A 15,000-nucleotide genomic window follows, 5' to 3' on the forward strand; every position below is an offset into this window, starting at 1 on the left:
GTGGTGGTGGTGGTGGTGGTGGTAGTGATGGTGGTGGTGGTGGTGGTGGTGTGGTTGATGGTGGTGGTGGTGGTGGTGGTGGTGGTGGTGATGGTGGTGGTGGTGGTGGTGGTGGTGGTGATCGTGGTGGTGGTGATGGTGGTGGTGGTGGTGGTAGTGCTGGTGGTGATGGTGGTGGTGGTGGTGGTGGTGGTGGTGTGGTGGTTAGGATGGTGGTGGTGATGGTGGTGGTGGTGGTGATGGTGGTGGTGGTGGTGATGGTGATGGTGGTGGTGATGGTGATGGTGGTGGTGATGGTGGTGGTGGTGGTGTGTGTGGTGGTGGTGGTGATGGTGTGGTGGTGGTGGTGGTGGTGGTGGTGGTGATGGTGGTGGTGGTGGTGGTGGTGGTGGTGATCGTGGTGGTGGTGATGGTGGTGGTGGTGGTGGTAGTGATGGTGGTGGTGCTGGTGTGGTGGTGGTGATGGTGATGGTGATGGTGGTGTGATGGTTGGTGTGATGGTATGGTGGGTGGATGGTATTTGCTGTGGGGTGATCGTGTTGGTGGTGATGGTGGTGGCACAGGGGGTAACTGGTTCCTGCTGAACACGTCCATTGTTTGGAATCTTCCAAAATGTTTAAATTGACATGTGGGGTAAGAGATCCTTGACCCTCTGAACCACCATGCCATCTTCCAGGGCTCCCCTTGCCACCCTTTAAGGCCCTCTGCCTATTTTGTAAACTACCAGTGACAGGCAGTGTGAATAGTGGGCAAGATCACAGACTGGAGCCAGGCGACCGGGGCGGGCTATCAGCGCTGCCACTCACAATTCCTGTGTGACCTCGGGCAGGCCTCCCGCCTTCTCTGTGCCTCTCATGTCTGTACAGTCAGGATGACAAGAGCAGTTGTGCCCAGGGCTTGCTGAGAGGGTCCAATGAGGTCGTGATAAGTGTAAGTTATTAACACCACGTGGAGCACTTAGTATGCCCCAGGCATGTTGCTAAGCAATGAGATAAATTACCTCATTCAGTCCAATAACAACCCAGCTCTATAATGGAGAAAACAGAAGTGGCCCCAGCCGGTGTGGCTCAGTGGATAGAGCGTCAGCCTGCAGATCAAAGGGTCCCGGGTTCAATTCCGATCAAGGTTGCACTTACCTTGGTTGTAGGCTCCTCCTCAGCCCGGGCCCCTGGTCAGGGCAAGCGCAGAAGGCAACCAATCGATGTGTCTCTCTCACATCAATATTTCTGTCTTTCCCTCTCTCTTCCACCCTCTCTAAAATCAATGGAAAAATATCCTCGGGTGAGGATTTAAAAAAGAAAAAAAAGAAAACTGAAGTTGCTTGGCCGGTGTGGCTCATTGGTTGGGCATCGGCTTATGAACCAGGAGGTCAGGGTTCGATTCCCGGTCAGGGCACAGGCCCGGGTTGCGGGCTTGATCCCCAGTGGGGGGCGTGCAGGAGGCAGCCGATCAGTGATCCTCTCTCATCACTGATGCTTCTATCTCTCCCTCCCCCTTCCTCTCTGAAATCAATAAAAATATTAAAAATGTTTAAAAAGACTGAAGTTTTCAAAGTGTAAGTGACTGGCTTAAGATCAGAGGGTTCCGAATCAGTGAGGCTGGAGTCAGAACCAACATCGACACCCTGAACCCTTCGACCGGGAGACCCCGTTTTAATTGTGTGAATTCCAACGCTTATGTTCGTTGCAGGCGTTCCCGGCCTGGGTTGCACTTGCTGGGTTTTGCAATCGCCGGGCTGACCGAAGGGCCCTGGAAACCTGGGTCTGCTCATCTCCCTCCCACACACACAGCTCAGGGCCAGCTGGTCCGAACATAGTTTTTCCATGTCTCATTTCCTGCCGCGGATCCCAGCGTCTCTAAGTAGCAAGATGTCCAGGAAATGAGCTGTCCACACAGTATTAACCAATTGATAAGCATTAGCTCCGGGCTAGAAGCACTATCATTTATATCAGCTGATTTATCCTATATAATAAAAGCCTAATATGCTAAGTGTCTGGTCGTCTGTTCAACCGATCAAAGTGTAATATGCTAATGATATGCTAAGGCAGCTCAACCGCTGGCTATGACATGCACTGACCACCAGGGGGCAGGCGCTGGGACCAATAGGTTAGCTTGCTGCTGGGGTCCAGCTGATCAGGACTGAGAGAGAAGGCTGGACCCGCCCTGGAGCCCTCCAGGGCCCCCTCCCTGCAACCGGCCCGCCCCATGTGGGGGGACAGCCGGATCCCACCCGTGAGTGCACAAATTCGTGCACCGGACCTCTAGTTTTCACTATAAACTCCAAGGAGAACGATACCAACCTAAATAGATGCGCTCCCTGGTAATACAAGGAGAGAGCTACTCTAGTCACTTTGGCAACCTCATTCCTACTTTTTTTTAAATATATATTTTTATTGATGTCAGAGAGGAAGGGAGAGGGAGTGAGAGAGAGAAACATCCATGATGAGAGAGAATCATGGATCGGCTGCCTCCTGCACGCCCACCACTGGGGATCAAGCCCACAACCCAGGCGTGTGCCCTGACCGGGAATCAAACCCAGGACCCTTCAGTCTGTAGGCCAACACTCTATCCACTGAGCCAAACTGGCCAGGACCCTACCTTTTTTTAAAAAAAAAAAAGTATATCTATTGGGCCCTGGCAGGTGTGGCTCAGTGGATAGAGCGGTGGCCTATGGACTGAATGGTTCCCGGGTTCTACTCTGGTCAGGGCACATGCCCAGGTTTGGGGCTCGATCCTTAGTGTGGGGTGTGCAGGAGGCAGCCGATCCATGATTCTCTTTCATCATTGATGTCTCTCTCTCTCTCTCTCCCTCTCCCTTCCTCTCTGAAGTCAATACAAATGTATATTTTTTTTAAAAGTATATTTATTGGGGTGACATTGGTTTTATTTCGAATTGCTGGTTTTCATTGTTTTCCATGTGGCTGGTTGCCCCGGCCATTTTGGCTCAGTGGATAGAGTGTCGGCCCTAGAACCGAAGAGTCCTGGGTTTGAGTCTGGCTGAAGGCATGTACCTAGGTTGCCGGAGGGGGAGGCAACTAATCCATGTGTCTCTCTCATATCGATGTCCCTCTGTCTCTCTCCCCTCCTCCTTTCTACTCTCTCTAAAAATCAATGGGGAAAAAAATACATCCTCAGGTGAGGATTAGCAACAACAACAAAAAAAATGTGGCTGGTTGGTTTTTTGCTGAATAAAGCCTTCTGTCTGGCATTTTTCATGTTATATTTCTTGACCCTGCATTTAGTTCCTCCTGCTACCAGGGTTCAAGTACACACACACCCTCCCCTCAGACCCCCATGCCCAAGGAATAAAGGAGTTTTTTAAGCAGGAAACAAAGTATCTGAATAAATTCTAATCATCTATATATATAAAAGCCTAAGCAACAGGTTGACTGTTCGACTGGTAGCTATGGCATGCACTGACCACAAGGGGTCAGACCCTCAACGCACAGGCATGGAAACATGGAACAGACTGATGAATCTCAGAGGGAAGGGGGGAGGGGGAGGGCAGGAAGAGATTAATTCCCTGGTGGGGTCCCTCGGCCTGGCCTGGGGGGATCGGGCCGAAACCAGTTCTCCAACATCCCCCGAGGGGGCCCCGGTTGCGAGAGGGTGCAGGCCATGCTGAGGGACCCCACCGGTGCAGGAATCCGTGCACTGGGCATCTAGTAATAATAACTCCATGCCCGGCCAGCATGGCTCAGTAGCTGAGCATCTACTTATGAACCAGGAGGCTGTGGTTCGATTCCTGGTCAGGGCACAGGCCCGGGTTGTGGGCACGATCCCCAGTGTGGGGCGTGCAGGAAGCAGCCGATCCATGATTCTCTCTCATCATGGATGTTTTTCTCTCTCTCTCTCTCTCTCCCCTTGAACTCTCTGAGATCAATAAAAATATACTTTAAAAAAATGTGCAAGAGCCCAGACCAGACAAGCTCAGCGAACTTATTCATTGGCCCCAGGCATGCCTGCCCTTAGGCGGATGAGACCAAAACAAGGGACAAACCCGGAAATACAACTGGGCCCCCAAGTGCTGAGCCCAGACTCTTCAGACCAAGGTGTTGGCTTCCTGGTTGCTGTGTTTAGAGTTTTCTCTATTTATTTGTTTATTTATTTACTAGAGTCCCAGTGCATGAAATTTGTGCATGGGGGAGGGAGAGGAAGGGTGTCCCTCATCCCGGCCTGCACCCTCTCCAATCCGGGACCCCTCGGGGGATGTCCTACTGCCGGTTTCGGCCCGATCCCTGTGGGCCTAAACTGGAAGTTGCACATCCCTCTCGCAATCTGGGACCACTGGCTCCTAACTGCTTACCTGCCTGCCTGCCTGATCGCCCCTCACCATACTGCCTTCCGGCCTGATTGCCCCTAACTGCTCTCCCCTGCTGGCCTGATTGCCCCTAACTGCCTCTGCCTCCGCCCCCTGCCTACTGTGGCTTTGTCTAATCGACCCAGTCTAATTAGCATATTACCCTTTATTAATATAGATCTGTTTATTTATTTATTTGTTTATTTATTTTAATATATTTGTGTTGATTTCAGAGAGGAAGACAGAGGGAGAGAGAGAGAGAAAAACATCCATGATGAGAGAGAATCATGGACCGGCTGCCTCCTGCACACCCCCTACTGGGGATGGAGCCCACAACCCGGGCCTGTGCCCTTCAGCAGAATTGAACCCGGGACCCTTCTGTTCCCAGGCCGGATGCTCTATCCACTGAGCCACGCCGGCCAGGGCTCCCACACTTTTTAAGCCCAAGGCTCACTGCAGCTCTGACCTGCTGGAGGAGGGCACCCCTCCTTCTGTCTGGGGGAACCCCTCCCCCTTTATCCTCACCTTCTGTTTGCTCATCAGCCCACATGACCAGGCTGGGGTTTTACCCTGAAATTCATCCAAACCACTCTTGCTAAGGCTGCACCTGATCTCCCAACTGCCAAAGAGAAACTGGGGACCCATACCCCGCATGAGGGCTCAGGACAGCATCTAACGTAGCTGCCCTCTGCCTCCTTTTTTTTCTTTTTTTTTTTTAAATTTTGGTTAACCCTCCCCCAAGGATATTTTTCCATTGATTCTTAGAGAGAGTGGAAGGGAGAGGGAGAGACAGAGAGAAACATGGATGTGAGAGAGACACATCGATGGGCTGCCTCCTGCATGTGCCCCAACCAGGGCCCGGGTCGGGGAGGAGCCTGCAACCCAGGTCCATGCCCTGGACCGGAATCGAACCCGGGACCCTTTGGTCCACAGGCCGACGCTCTATCCACTGAGCCACACCGGCCGGGGCTCTGCCTCCTTTTTGGAATTACTTCTCCCTTTAGCCTCCGACGCCTTCCTTGCTGTAATCAACATCTGATGGCCCCTCGAGGAAGAGGGCAGCGGACGACAACCCGCGGGCCAGTGCAGCCTGTGGCCTACGTTGTAAATAAAGTTTTATTGGGACACAGCCGTGCCGTGGGTTCCCAGTCATCTGTGGGCGCTTCGGCACCGCCATGGGGGGGACGGCTGAGTGGGTGAGAGACCCCTGTCCCCCCCACCCCCCGCCCCAGAGCCCTAATACGTGTATATCCGGTCCTTTACAGAAAAGCGCAGTGACCCCCAAATTAAAGCCTTTTTTTAAAGGCAGGTATTTTTTAAAAGGCAGGTGTCACTGAAATGAAAAGATGGACATTTCTGAATGTATAAAGTTTAGAAACCGTTCGTTCTAAAAGCACAAAACGGTATCTAACGTCCAGGGACAGCCCGAGAGCAGCATTGGAAACAGGTGTAACGGAAAACAGGCCAGCTTTTGTGAAACAGTCAACCTTCACGACGGCGAGGAAAACATCCAAAGGGGAAAATGCCTCTCACTGGACAATTAAAATGAAGAAATGAAATAAGTAAATAAGTAAAATGTAGGAATGAGCCACAATGACAATATTTTTACCTTGCTTGGCAATCAAAGGGAGGCAAATAAAAGAAATGATGACCTCATGGTTGACCGAAAAAGTTGGCAAATGTTTAAAAATAAAGATTCTCTTGCCCACCTGGTGGGGCTCAGGGGTTGAGCCTCGACCTGTGAACCAGGAGGTCAGGGTTCGATTCCCGGTCAGGGCACAGGCCCGGGTTGAGGACTCGATCCCCAGTGTGGGGCGTGCAGGAGGCAGCCGGTCAGTGATTCTCTCTCATCACGGATGTTCCTCTCTCTCTCTCCCTCTCGCTTCTTCTCTGAAAACAATAAAGCTACATGAAAAAAATGAAAAATGAAAAAAGTAAAAATAGTCATACTCGGTGTTGGCCAAGGTCTCAAGAAACAGGTACCCTCAGAAGTAGCCACGGGAACAAAACTTTGACAGAGCCTTCAGAAGATCTATGACTTTCAGGAAACTGCTGAACAACTCTTTCCACCCCGAAAGCTTAGGGTTAGGAAAGTGTTAACCTGGTAACATAGATGGTCTACAGCCCATTCAGGTTTGTTTTTGTGTGTGTGTGTTTTAATTATTTAAGGCAAACTTTATTGATTTATTTTAAATTAGAGGCCCAGTGCATGAAATTTATTGGTCCCTCAGCCTGGCCTGCACCCTCTCAAATCCGGGACCTCTCGGGGGATGTCCAACTGCTGGGTTCAGGCCTAAACGGGCAGTCAGACATCCCTCTCACAATCCAGGACCGCTGGTTCCTAACTGCTCGCCTGCTTACCTGCCTGATCACCCCTAACCACTCTGCCTGCTGGCCTGATTGCCCCTAACTGCCCTCCCCTGCCAGCCTGATTGCTCCTAACAGCCGTCCCCTGCCAGCCTGATTGCCCCTAACAGCCCTCCCCTGCCAGCCTGATTGCCCCTAACTGCCCTCCCCTGCCAGCCTGATTGCCCCTAACAGCCGTCCCCTGCCAGCCTGATTGCCCCTAACAGCCCTCCCCTGCCAGCCTGATTGCCCCTAACTGCCCTCCCCTGCCAGCCTGATTGCTCCTAACAGCCGTCCCCTGCCAGCCTGATCACCCCTAACAGCCCTCCCCTGCCAGCCTGATTGCCCCTAACTGCCCTCCCCTGCCAGCCTGATTGCCCCTAACAGCCGTCCCCTGCCAGCCTGATTGCTCCTAACAGCCGTCCCCTGCCAGCCTGATCGCCCCTAACAGCCTTCCCCTGCCAGCCTGATTGCTCCTAACTGCCCTCCCCTGCCAGCCTGATTGCCCCTAACAGCCGTCCCCTGCCAGCCTGATTGCTCCTAACAGCCGTCCCCTGCCAGCCTGATCACCCCTAACAGCCCTCCCCTGCCAGCCTGATTCCCCTAAAAGCCCTCTCCTGCCAGCCTGATCGCCCCTAACTGTCTCTGCCTCGGCCCCTTCCACCGTGGCTTTGTCCGGAAGGACATCTGGAAGATGTCCGGTCTAATTAGCATATTACCCTTTTATTAGCATAGACAAGGCATGTGAAAATGTGGGCCCAGAATTAAACAAACTTTCCAAGTAACTTCTGGTTGCTGTATAATGGGAGAGTAGAAACATAAAATTGTATACTATCGCTGCATAAAATGGAAAACACATATTTCCCAAGTTTCAGCAAAATGAACTCCTCTTAGACAATATCATTAAGTCGCCGGCAAGTTACTGGGTGGCACCCAGCTCCTACCAAAAGCTTCTCGTCGTGAATTTTAGAATACCCCACTTTTATAAAGCCACCGTTCTGTCCTTGGACAAATACTGACATTCCAGGGCATTTCGGTTGCTCTCATTTTAAGAAGTCAAACTAACAAAACGAATGCATTTCTCAAGGTTAATCGAATCCAAGCGCAGGGGCCTGGGGACAGCACAGCGTTGAATGAAACCAAATCTATCTGGGGAAAGGCAGGCGCATTTCGCGTTCGGGTACCGTCGCACTGGGGGTGACACCTACTTTTCTCAGGAGACACGTGTGACTTGGCCTGTCCCCGCACCAGCCTGCAGGTGGAGCCGTTGCCCGCGCACACCCCGCAGTTGTCCTCCTTGGCGTGACTCCCCAGCTGCCGGTCACAGCCCACCGCCTGCGACAGAGCAGGTGTCAGAGAACGCGGGAGGCGGGAGGCGATTGCTTTCGTATTAATGGGGTTATACTTCCTTTTTTTAAATTATTTTTTTTATTAATCTCAGAGAGGAAGGGAGAGGGAGAGAGAGAGAGAGAGAGAAACATCAATGAGGAGAGAGAATCACGGATCGGCTGCCTCCTGCACGCCCCCACACTGGGGATGGGGCCCGAAACCCAGGCATATGCCCTGACCGGGAATCAAAGGGTGACCTCCTGGTTCATAAGTTGACACTCAACCACTGGGCCACCCTGGCCGGGCAGGGGATATTTTGAGATTCCTACAGGGCAGTCAGGGCGAAGCGTTACACTTGCTCTGGCATTTCCCGAAGGTGAGAGGGACGGGTTTAAGCCTCACTGAATGCCCTCTGACAACGTCCGGCAGGTCAGAGGCGTCCAGCAGGAATACTCAGCCATGGGCCAGGAGGCCTCTGGGAGGGCACCTCCGAGAAGAGATCCAATTATTTGATGGGCAGCTGAATCCAATGACTTTTAGGATCCTTCCATCCTGATGATATCTATACTAATAAAAGGGTAATATGCTAATTAGACCAGGAGTCCTTCCAGATGTCCTTCTGGACAAAGCCATGGTGGCGGGGCTGAGGCAGAGGCGGTTAGGGGCGATCAGGCTGGCAGGGGAGGGCAATTGGGGGCGATCAGTCCGGCAAGGGAGAGTGGTTGGGGGCGATCAAGCTGGCAGGGGAGGGCAATTGGGGGCAATCAGTCCGGCAAGGGAGAGTGGTTGGGGGCGATCAAGCTGGCAGGGGAGGGCAATTGGGGGCAATCAGACTGGCAAGGGGGGGGCAGTTAGGGGTGTTCAGGCTGGCAGGCAGATGGTTAGGGGCAATCAGGCAGGCAGGCAGGTGAGTGGTTAGGAGCCAGTGGTCCCAGATTGCGAGAGGGATGTCTGACTGCCGGTTTAGGCCCACAGGGATCGGGCCTAAACCAGCATTCGAACATCCCCTAAGGGGTCCCAGATTGGAGAGCGTGCAGGCCGGGCTGAGGGACCGCCCTCCCCTGTGCACAAATTTCGTGCACCAGGCCTCTAGTGGTTTTATAAAGAGAGCAGTAAAATAGTAGTAGCAATACTTGATTTTTATTGAATGCTTGCCATGTGCCAGGCATTGAGCCAAGCACATTATAAAGACACTAGGGGCCCTGCACACGAATTCATGCACCAGTGGGGTTCCTTGGCCTGACCTGAGGGATTGGGCCAAAACCAGCTCTCTGACATCCCCCAAGGGGTCCCGGATTGTGAGAGGGTGCAGGCAGGGCCGAGGGACCCCACTGGTGCACGATCGGGGCTGGGGAGGGACAGGGGATGTTGGCCAGCCGGGGCAGGGAGGGACTGCAGAAGGGCTCCAGGGCATGTCTGGCCCATCTTTCTCAGTCCTGATCTGCCAGACCCCTGGTGGTCAGTGCACATCATAGCAAGCGGTTGAGCAGCCTTCCTATATCATTAGCATATTACGCTTTGATTGGTTGAATGGACGACTGGACACTTAGCATATTAACCTTTTATTATACAGGATTATTTCATTTAATCTTTCCATCAACCTTATAATATACTTGGTAACTTTTATCTCTGTTTTTTTGTTTTAATATGTTTTTATTGATTTCAGAGAGGAAGGGAGAGGGAGAGAGAGAGAAACATCCATGATGAGAGAGAATCATGGATCGGCTGCCTCCTGCACGCCCCACACTGGGGATCGAGCCCCCAACCCGGGCCTGTGCCCTGACCAGGAATCGAACCCTGACCTCCTGGTTCATAGGTCGATGCTCCACCACTGAGCCACACCAGCCAGGCCCTTTTATCTCTGTTTTTACAAATAAGGCATCTGAATGTTCCTGAGGCTAAACAACTTTCCGACATTACACAGCTAGTGTATCATGTCAGTAATGGTTTTATTTATTTTTATTTATTTAATTAATTTATTTATTTTTTCTTTTCAATTTACAGGCAAACCTTGTTTTATTTCAGTCAAGGTTTTAGAAAAAATCCAGGTCATCTGACGCCAACATCTTAACACCAGGCTACACCTTCCTCCCCTTTCGTATCAGCGGATGGATGATGAAGTACCCAGTGACAGCCCTGGCTGGTGTGGCCCAGTGGATAGAGCGTCGGCCTGCAGACCAACGGGTCCCAGGTTCGATTATGGTCAAGGGCACGTCCCTTGGTTGCAGGCTGTCAGGGCGCGTGCAGGAGGCAAACCATCGATGTGTGTCTCTCACATCGACGTTTCTCTCTGTCTCTCCCCCTCCCTTCCACTCTCCCTAAAAATCAGTGGGAAAATATCCTCGGGTGAGGATTAACAACAACAACAAAAAAGACCCACAAAAAACCAAAGCCAGTTACCGGGGCCGCCATCGTAATATTTACAGGCACATGTGGAACGACTTACGAGGGATTGATTTTGGGAACGCACTTGCAAGTTTGGGATTCAGTCAATGAGTCACTGACATCCATGCAACCCTCTCCGAGGGGAGTAATATTCCACGATTAAATGACAGGCGCGCAGGTCCTGGGCCAAGAGCTGTCCTCACAGGGGTGGGGCTGGGCGGGGGGGGGGGGGGGGAGAGTCCCTGAGCACTTGAGTGAGCATCGCCCTCTCTCAGGCCGGCCCGAAGGGCGTGGTGTAAGAGCTCAGATGGGCTTTTCTGGAAGAGTGTTAGGGCCTTGCAAGACCTAGGGCAGTGACGGCGAACCTTTTGAGCTCAGCGTGCCAGCATTTTGAAAAACCCTAACTTAACTCTGGTGCCATGTCACATATAGAAATTTTTTTATATTTGCAACCATCGTCAAACAAAGATTTTTATTTTTGATATTTATTTTACATATTTAAATGCCATTTAACAAAGAAAAATTGACCAAAAAAATGAGTTCATAGGTTCGCCATCCCTGACCTAGGGCAATAGGACGCCTCCCTGAGCTCCTCTGTTTGATTCCTAACTTTTAAAAATATATTTTTTTATTGATCTCAGAGAGAAAGGGAGGGAGAGAGAGATAGAAGCCAATGATAAGAGAGATCATGGATTGACAGCCTCCTGCACGTCCCCCACTGGGTTCAAGCCAGAAACCCCGGCGTGTGCCCTGACCGGGAATCGAACCCTGACCTCCCGGTTCATAGGTCAATGCTCAACCCCTGAGCCACGCCGGCCGGGCATGACTACTGTTTTGTTTTGTGTTTTAAATACATTTTATTGATTTTTTACAGAGAGGGACAGAGAGTCGGAAACATCGATCAGCTGCCTCCTGCACGCCCCCCACTGGGGATGTGCCCGCAACCCAGGCCTGTGCCCTTGACCAGGATCGAACCCAGGACCCTTGAGTCCACAGGCCGACGTTCTATCCACTGAGCCACACCGGTTAGGGCGTGACTGCTGTTTTTGATACGACCGTAATAGGGAAGATGGAATACTAGCCACTCAGTATTTTAATTTTTTTCTACCCAGAAGTCAAAGGAATGGAGGTGGAATCCCACCTTGTCAAAGCCGCCTCTAAAGTACCCCCTCAACGTGTGCCAGGGCCCTGAGTCCCACCCCCTCACAGCCCCGTGGCGTTGGTTCTGACTCAGCCCCACCCATCAGCGCAGCCTTCGCTGGTGTGGCTCAGTGGATAGAGCATCGGCCTGCAGACTGAAGGGTCCCAGGTTCAATTCCGGCCAAGGGCACATGCCTGGGTTGTGGCCCGATTCCCTCCCACCCCCAGGTTCTCTCTCATCATTGATGTTTCCATCTCTCTATCTCTCTCCCTTCCTCTCTGAAATCAATGAAAAAATACATATATTAAGAAAAAAAAGAATACGGTTCCTTAAATGTTAAGAAGAAAAAAAATAATGCATTCATGCTAACTTTTCAGCAAATAAGTCACTGCCCCTAAAGACGCCAAACAATGAATTCATGAATTCGTGTCAGCAAAACAATGAATGAAAAAGCTCAGAGAACCAAGCAATGCTAACCTTTCAAAGCAGTGGTTCTCAGAGTGGGGTCCCGGGGCCTCGTTAAATATGCAAATTCTCAGCCCGGCCGGCCTGGCTCCGTGGCTGAGCATCGACCTATGAACCAGGAGGTCCCGGGTTCGATTCCCGGTCAGGGCACAGGCCAGGGTTGCGGCTCCATCCCCAGTGGGGGGCGTGCAGGAGGCAGCCGATCCATGATTCTCTCTCATCATGGATGTGTCTCTCCCTCACTTTCCCTTCCTCTCTGAAAGCAATAAAAACATATTTTAAAAATAAAATAGCCCTGGCTGATTTGGCTCAGTGGATAGAGCATCCAGCTTTGGACTAAAGGGTCCTGGGTATTCGATTCTGGCCAAGAGCACAGGCCAGGGTTGCGGCTCCATCCCCAGTGGGGGGCGGGCAGGAGGCAGCCGATCCATGGTACTCTCTCAGCATGATGTTTCTACCTCACTCTCCCTCTCTCCCTTCCTCTCTGGAATCAATAACATAAAAATGTATAAAATAAGTAAACAAAATAAAAATTTAAAAATAAAATAAATGGAAAACATAAAAATGTTTATATTTTATATAAATATAAAGAATATAAATATATATAATATATATTTAAAAATTTAAACAACAACCACAACTACAAAAAACAACCCCGAATCCACAGCTGTGGAGCTGGATCCTTGAGGGAGGGCAAAAAAAAAAGTGCCACGTGCAGGTGTGCAGTTTGCACTAACTGTAGCATCGGTTGTGCTGACAATAAAACCCACACGGCCGTCTCCAAAGATAAATAAATCAATGAATAAATAAATAAATTTTGACACGACTATATTAATTTTTAAATAAATAGCCATGACGTGTACACCAAGTTTTACTGCCTTCACGTAATACGAATGTGATTCAAACTATTCCATTTTCTTGAATTTGACAGAAGAAAAAGAATCTGAAGTGAAACTAGAAGCGCCCGAACTGCAGACAAATGTCTCTTCGGAACAAGAGGCGTTAGTTCCTAACGGAGTCCTCTAAAGTTAAAGAAAGATTAAGGAAAACATTAAGCCATTGGGTCACTACATTTAAAAAAAGCTACGTGCTTCTTAATGGACACATGTTTACGTTTACATGGAGTAAACTTCATCTCCCATCTCATGACACGCAGACGACTCCCCTGATGTCTAAGCGAAGCAAAAACAAAAGCCTTTTTTTCATATTAAAAACTTTAAAACCTAAAAAAAAAAAAAGATTCTCCTTCTCCTTCTTGGGAGGGGGCGTGGCAGGTGCAGAGAAGGGGCGTGGTGCCTGTGGGGAAGGGGCGTGGCCTTGCGGGGGAAGGGGCGTGGCGCGTGCAGAGACGGGGGCGTGGCACCTGGGGAGAAGGGGGCGTGGTGCCTTGGGGGAGGGGCGTGGCCTTGCGGAGAAGGGGCGTGGCGGGTGCAGAGAAGGGGCGTGGTGCCTTGGGGAAGGGGTGTGGCCTTGCGGGGAAGGGGCTTGGCACCTGGGGAGAAGGGGGCGTGGTGCCTTGGGGGAGGGGCGTGGCCTTGCGGAGAAGGGGCGTGGCACCTGGGGAGAAGGGGGCGTGGTGCCTTGGGGGAGGGGCGTGGCGCCTGCGGGGGGGAAGGGGCGTGGCTTACCTGGCAGGTGCCGCTGATGCACATGTCCAGGGAGTCGCTATGGCAACGCGTCCCGTCCAGCACCTTGGGCGCCAGCTCCACCACCAGCGTCTGGCCGCGCGCGTGGCACTTGAGCGCGCAGGGCGCGGCGGGGTCGTTGTACCGCGGCAGCCACTCGTAGTAGCGGCCCTGGTACTGCACGTCGTTGTAGGCGGAGCACTGCTGGGCTCGGAAGTCCTCGGCGTCCGCCGGGCAGTCCTGGCGGGAGAGGTCAAGGGTCACCCGTGACATGGGGTCCATGGGAGGCTGGACACGTGGACCCGCGTCCCATGCGACCACACCCCTCCCCCCCCCCCCCACGCCTCTCTCCCAGGAGCCACCGCCTTCCTTCTCAACATTCAAAACGGAATCCGTAGCCCCAGCCGGTGTGGCTCAGTGGGTAAGCGTTGGCCTGCAGACCCAAGGGTCCCGGGTTCGATTCCGGTCAAGGGCACCTTGGTTTGCAGGCTCTGCCCCGGCCCAGGCCCTGATCGGGGCTCGTGCAGGAGGCAACCCATTGATGTGTCTCTCTCACGTCGATGTTTCTCTGTCTCTCCCTCTCCCTTCCACTCTCCCTAAAAAATCAATGGAAAAATATCCTCAGACCCTGGCCGGTTTGGCTCAATGGATAGAGCGTCGGCCTGAGGACTGAAAGGTCCCAGGTTCGATTCCGGTCAAGGGCACATGCCCAGGTTGCGGGCTTAATCCCCAGTGGGGGGCGTGCAGGAGGCAGCCGATCCATGATTCTCTCTCATCATTGATATCTCCATCTCTCTCTCCCTCTCCCTTCCTCTCTGAAATCAATAAAGACATTTTTTTTAAAAAAAAGGAACATGCAATTACATTTTAAAAAAATATCCTCAGGTGAGGATTAAGAAAAAAAAGAAGAAAAGAAAAGAAGGGTGACATATACATACAATGGACTACTGCTCAGCCGCGAAAAATGATGAAATATTGCCATTTTTCTCAACGTGGACGGATCTGAGGGAACTTACTATGCTCCATGCGGTCAGGCAGCGGGAGGACAAAACAAAAATGCATGATTTCACTCCGATGTGGGATATGAGACAGAACAAGAACAAACAAACAAAAACGCACCCATAGGCACAGACCACAGGCCGGTTGTCAGCAGAAGGGGCGGAGGCTGGGGGTCACGTGTCTGGTGATGGACGGGCAGCAGACTTGCTAGTGAGCCCGCTGCCCTGTGCACAGATAAAGAATTAGAACTGCCGTTCTCAACCTGCGGGTCGCGACCCCTTTGGGGGTCGAATGACTCTTTCACAGGGGTCGCCTAAGACCATCGGGAAACACATCTATCATTACAGATTCTTTCTGTGATGAATCACTGTGCTTTCATGATGTTCCATTTGTAACAATGAAATTGGGGG

General features: G+C 51.7%; 1 protein-coding gene across 4 annotated transcripts in view; it reads right to left on the minus strand.

Moving 5' to 3' along the window:
- Window positions 1-15,000, minus strand: part of ADAMTSL3 (ADAMTS like 3) — a 111,758-nt gene that overhangs the window by 50,700 nt on the left and 46,058 nt on the right. For all 4 annotated transcript variants that reach the window (XM_036315930.1, XM_036315928.1, XM_036315927.1 and 1 more), the window contains exons 6-7: window positions 13,595-13,831; window positions 7,855-7,981 (exon numbers count right to left, since the gene is read on the minus strand). In XM_036315930.1, coding sequence (XP_036171823.1) covers window positions 7,855-7,981; window positions 13,595-13,831 — 364 coding nt within the window. The remainder of the gene's footprint in view (window positions 1-7,854; window positions 7,982-13,594; window positions 13,832-15,000) is intronic.

This window comes from Myotis myotis, unplaced genomic scaffold, assembly GCF_014108235.1.
Source record: "Myotis myotis isolate mMyoMyo1 unplaced genomic scaffold, mMyoMyo1.p scaffold_m19_p_67, whole genome shotgun sequence".
In the NCBI taxonomy this organism is placed as follows: Eukaryota; Metazoa; Chordata; class Mammalia; order Chiroptera; family Vespertilionidae; genus Myotis; species Myotis myotis.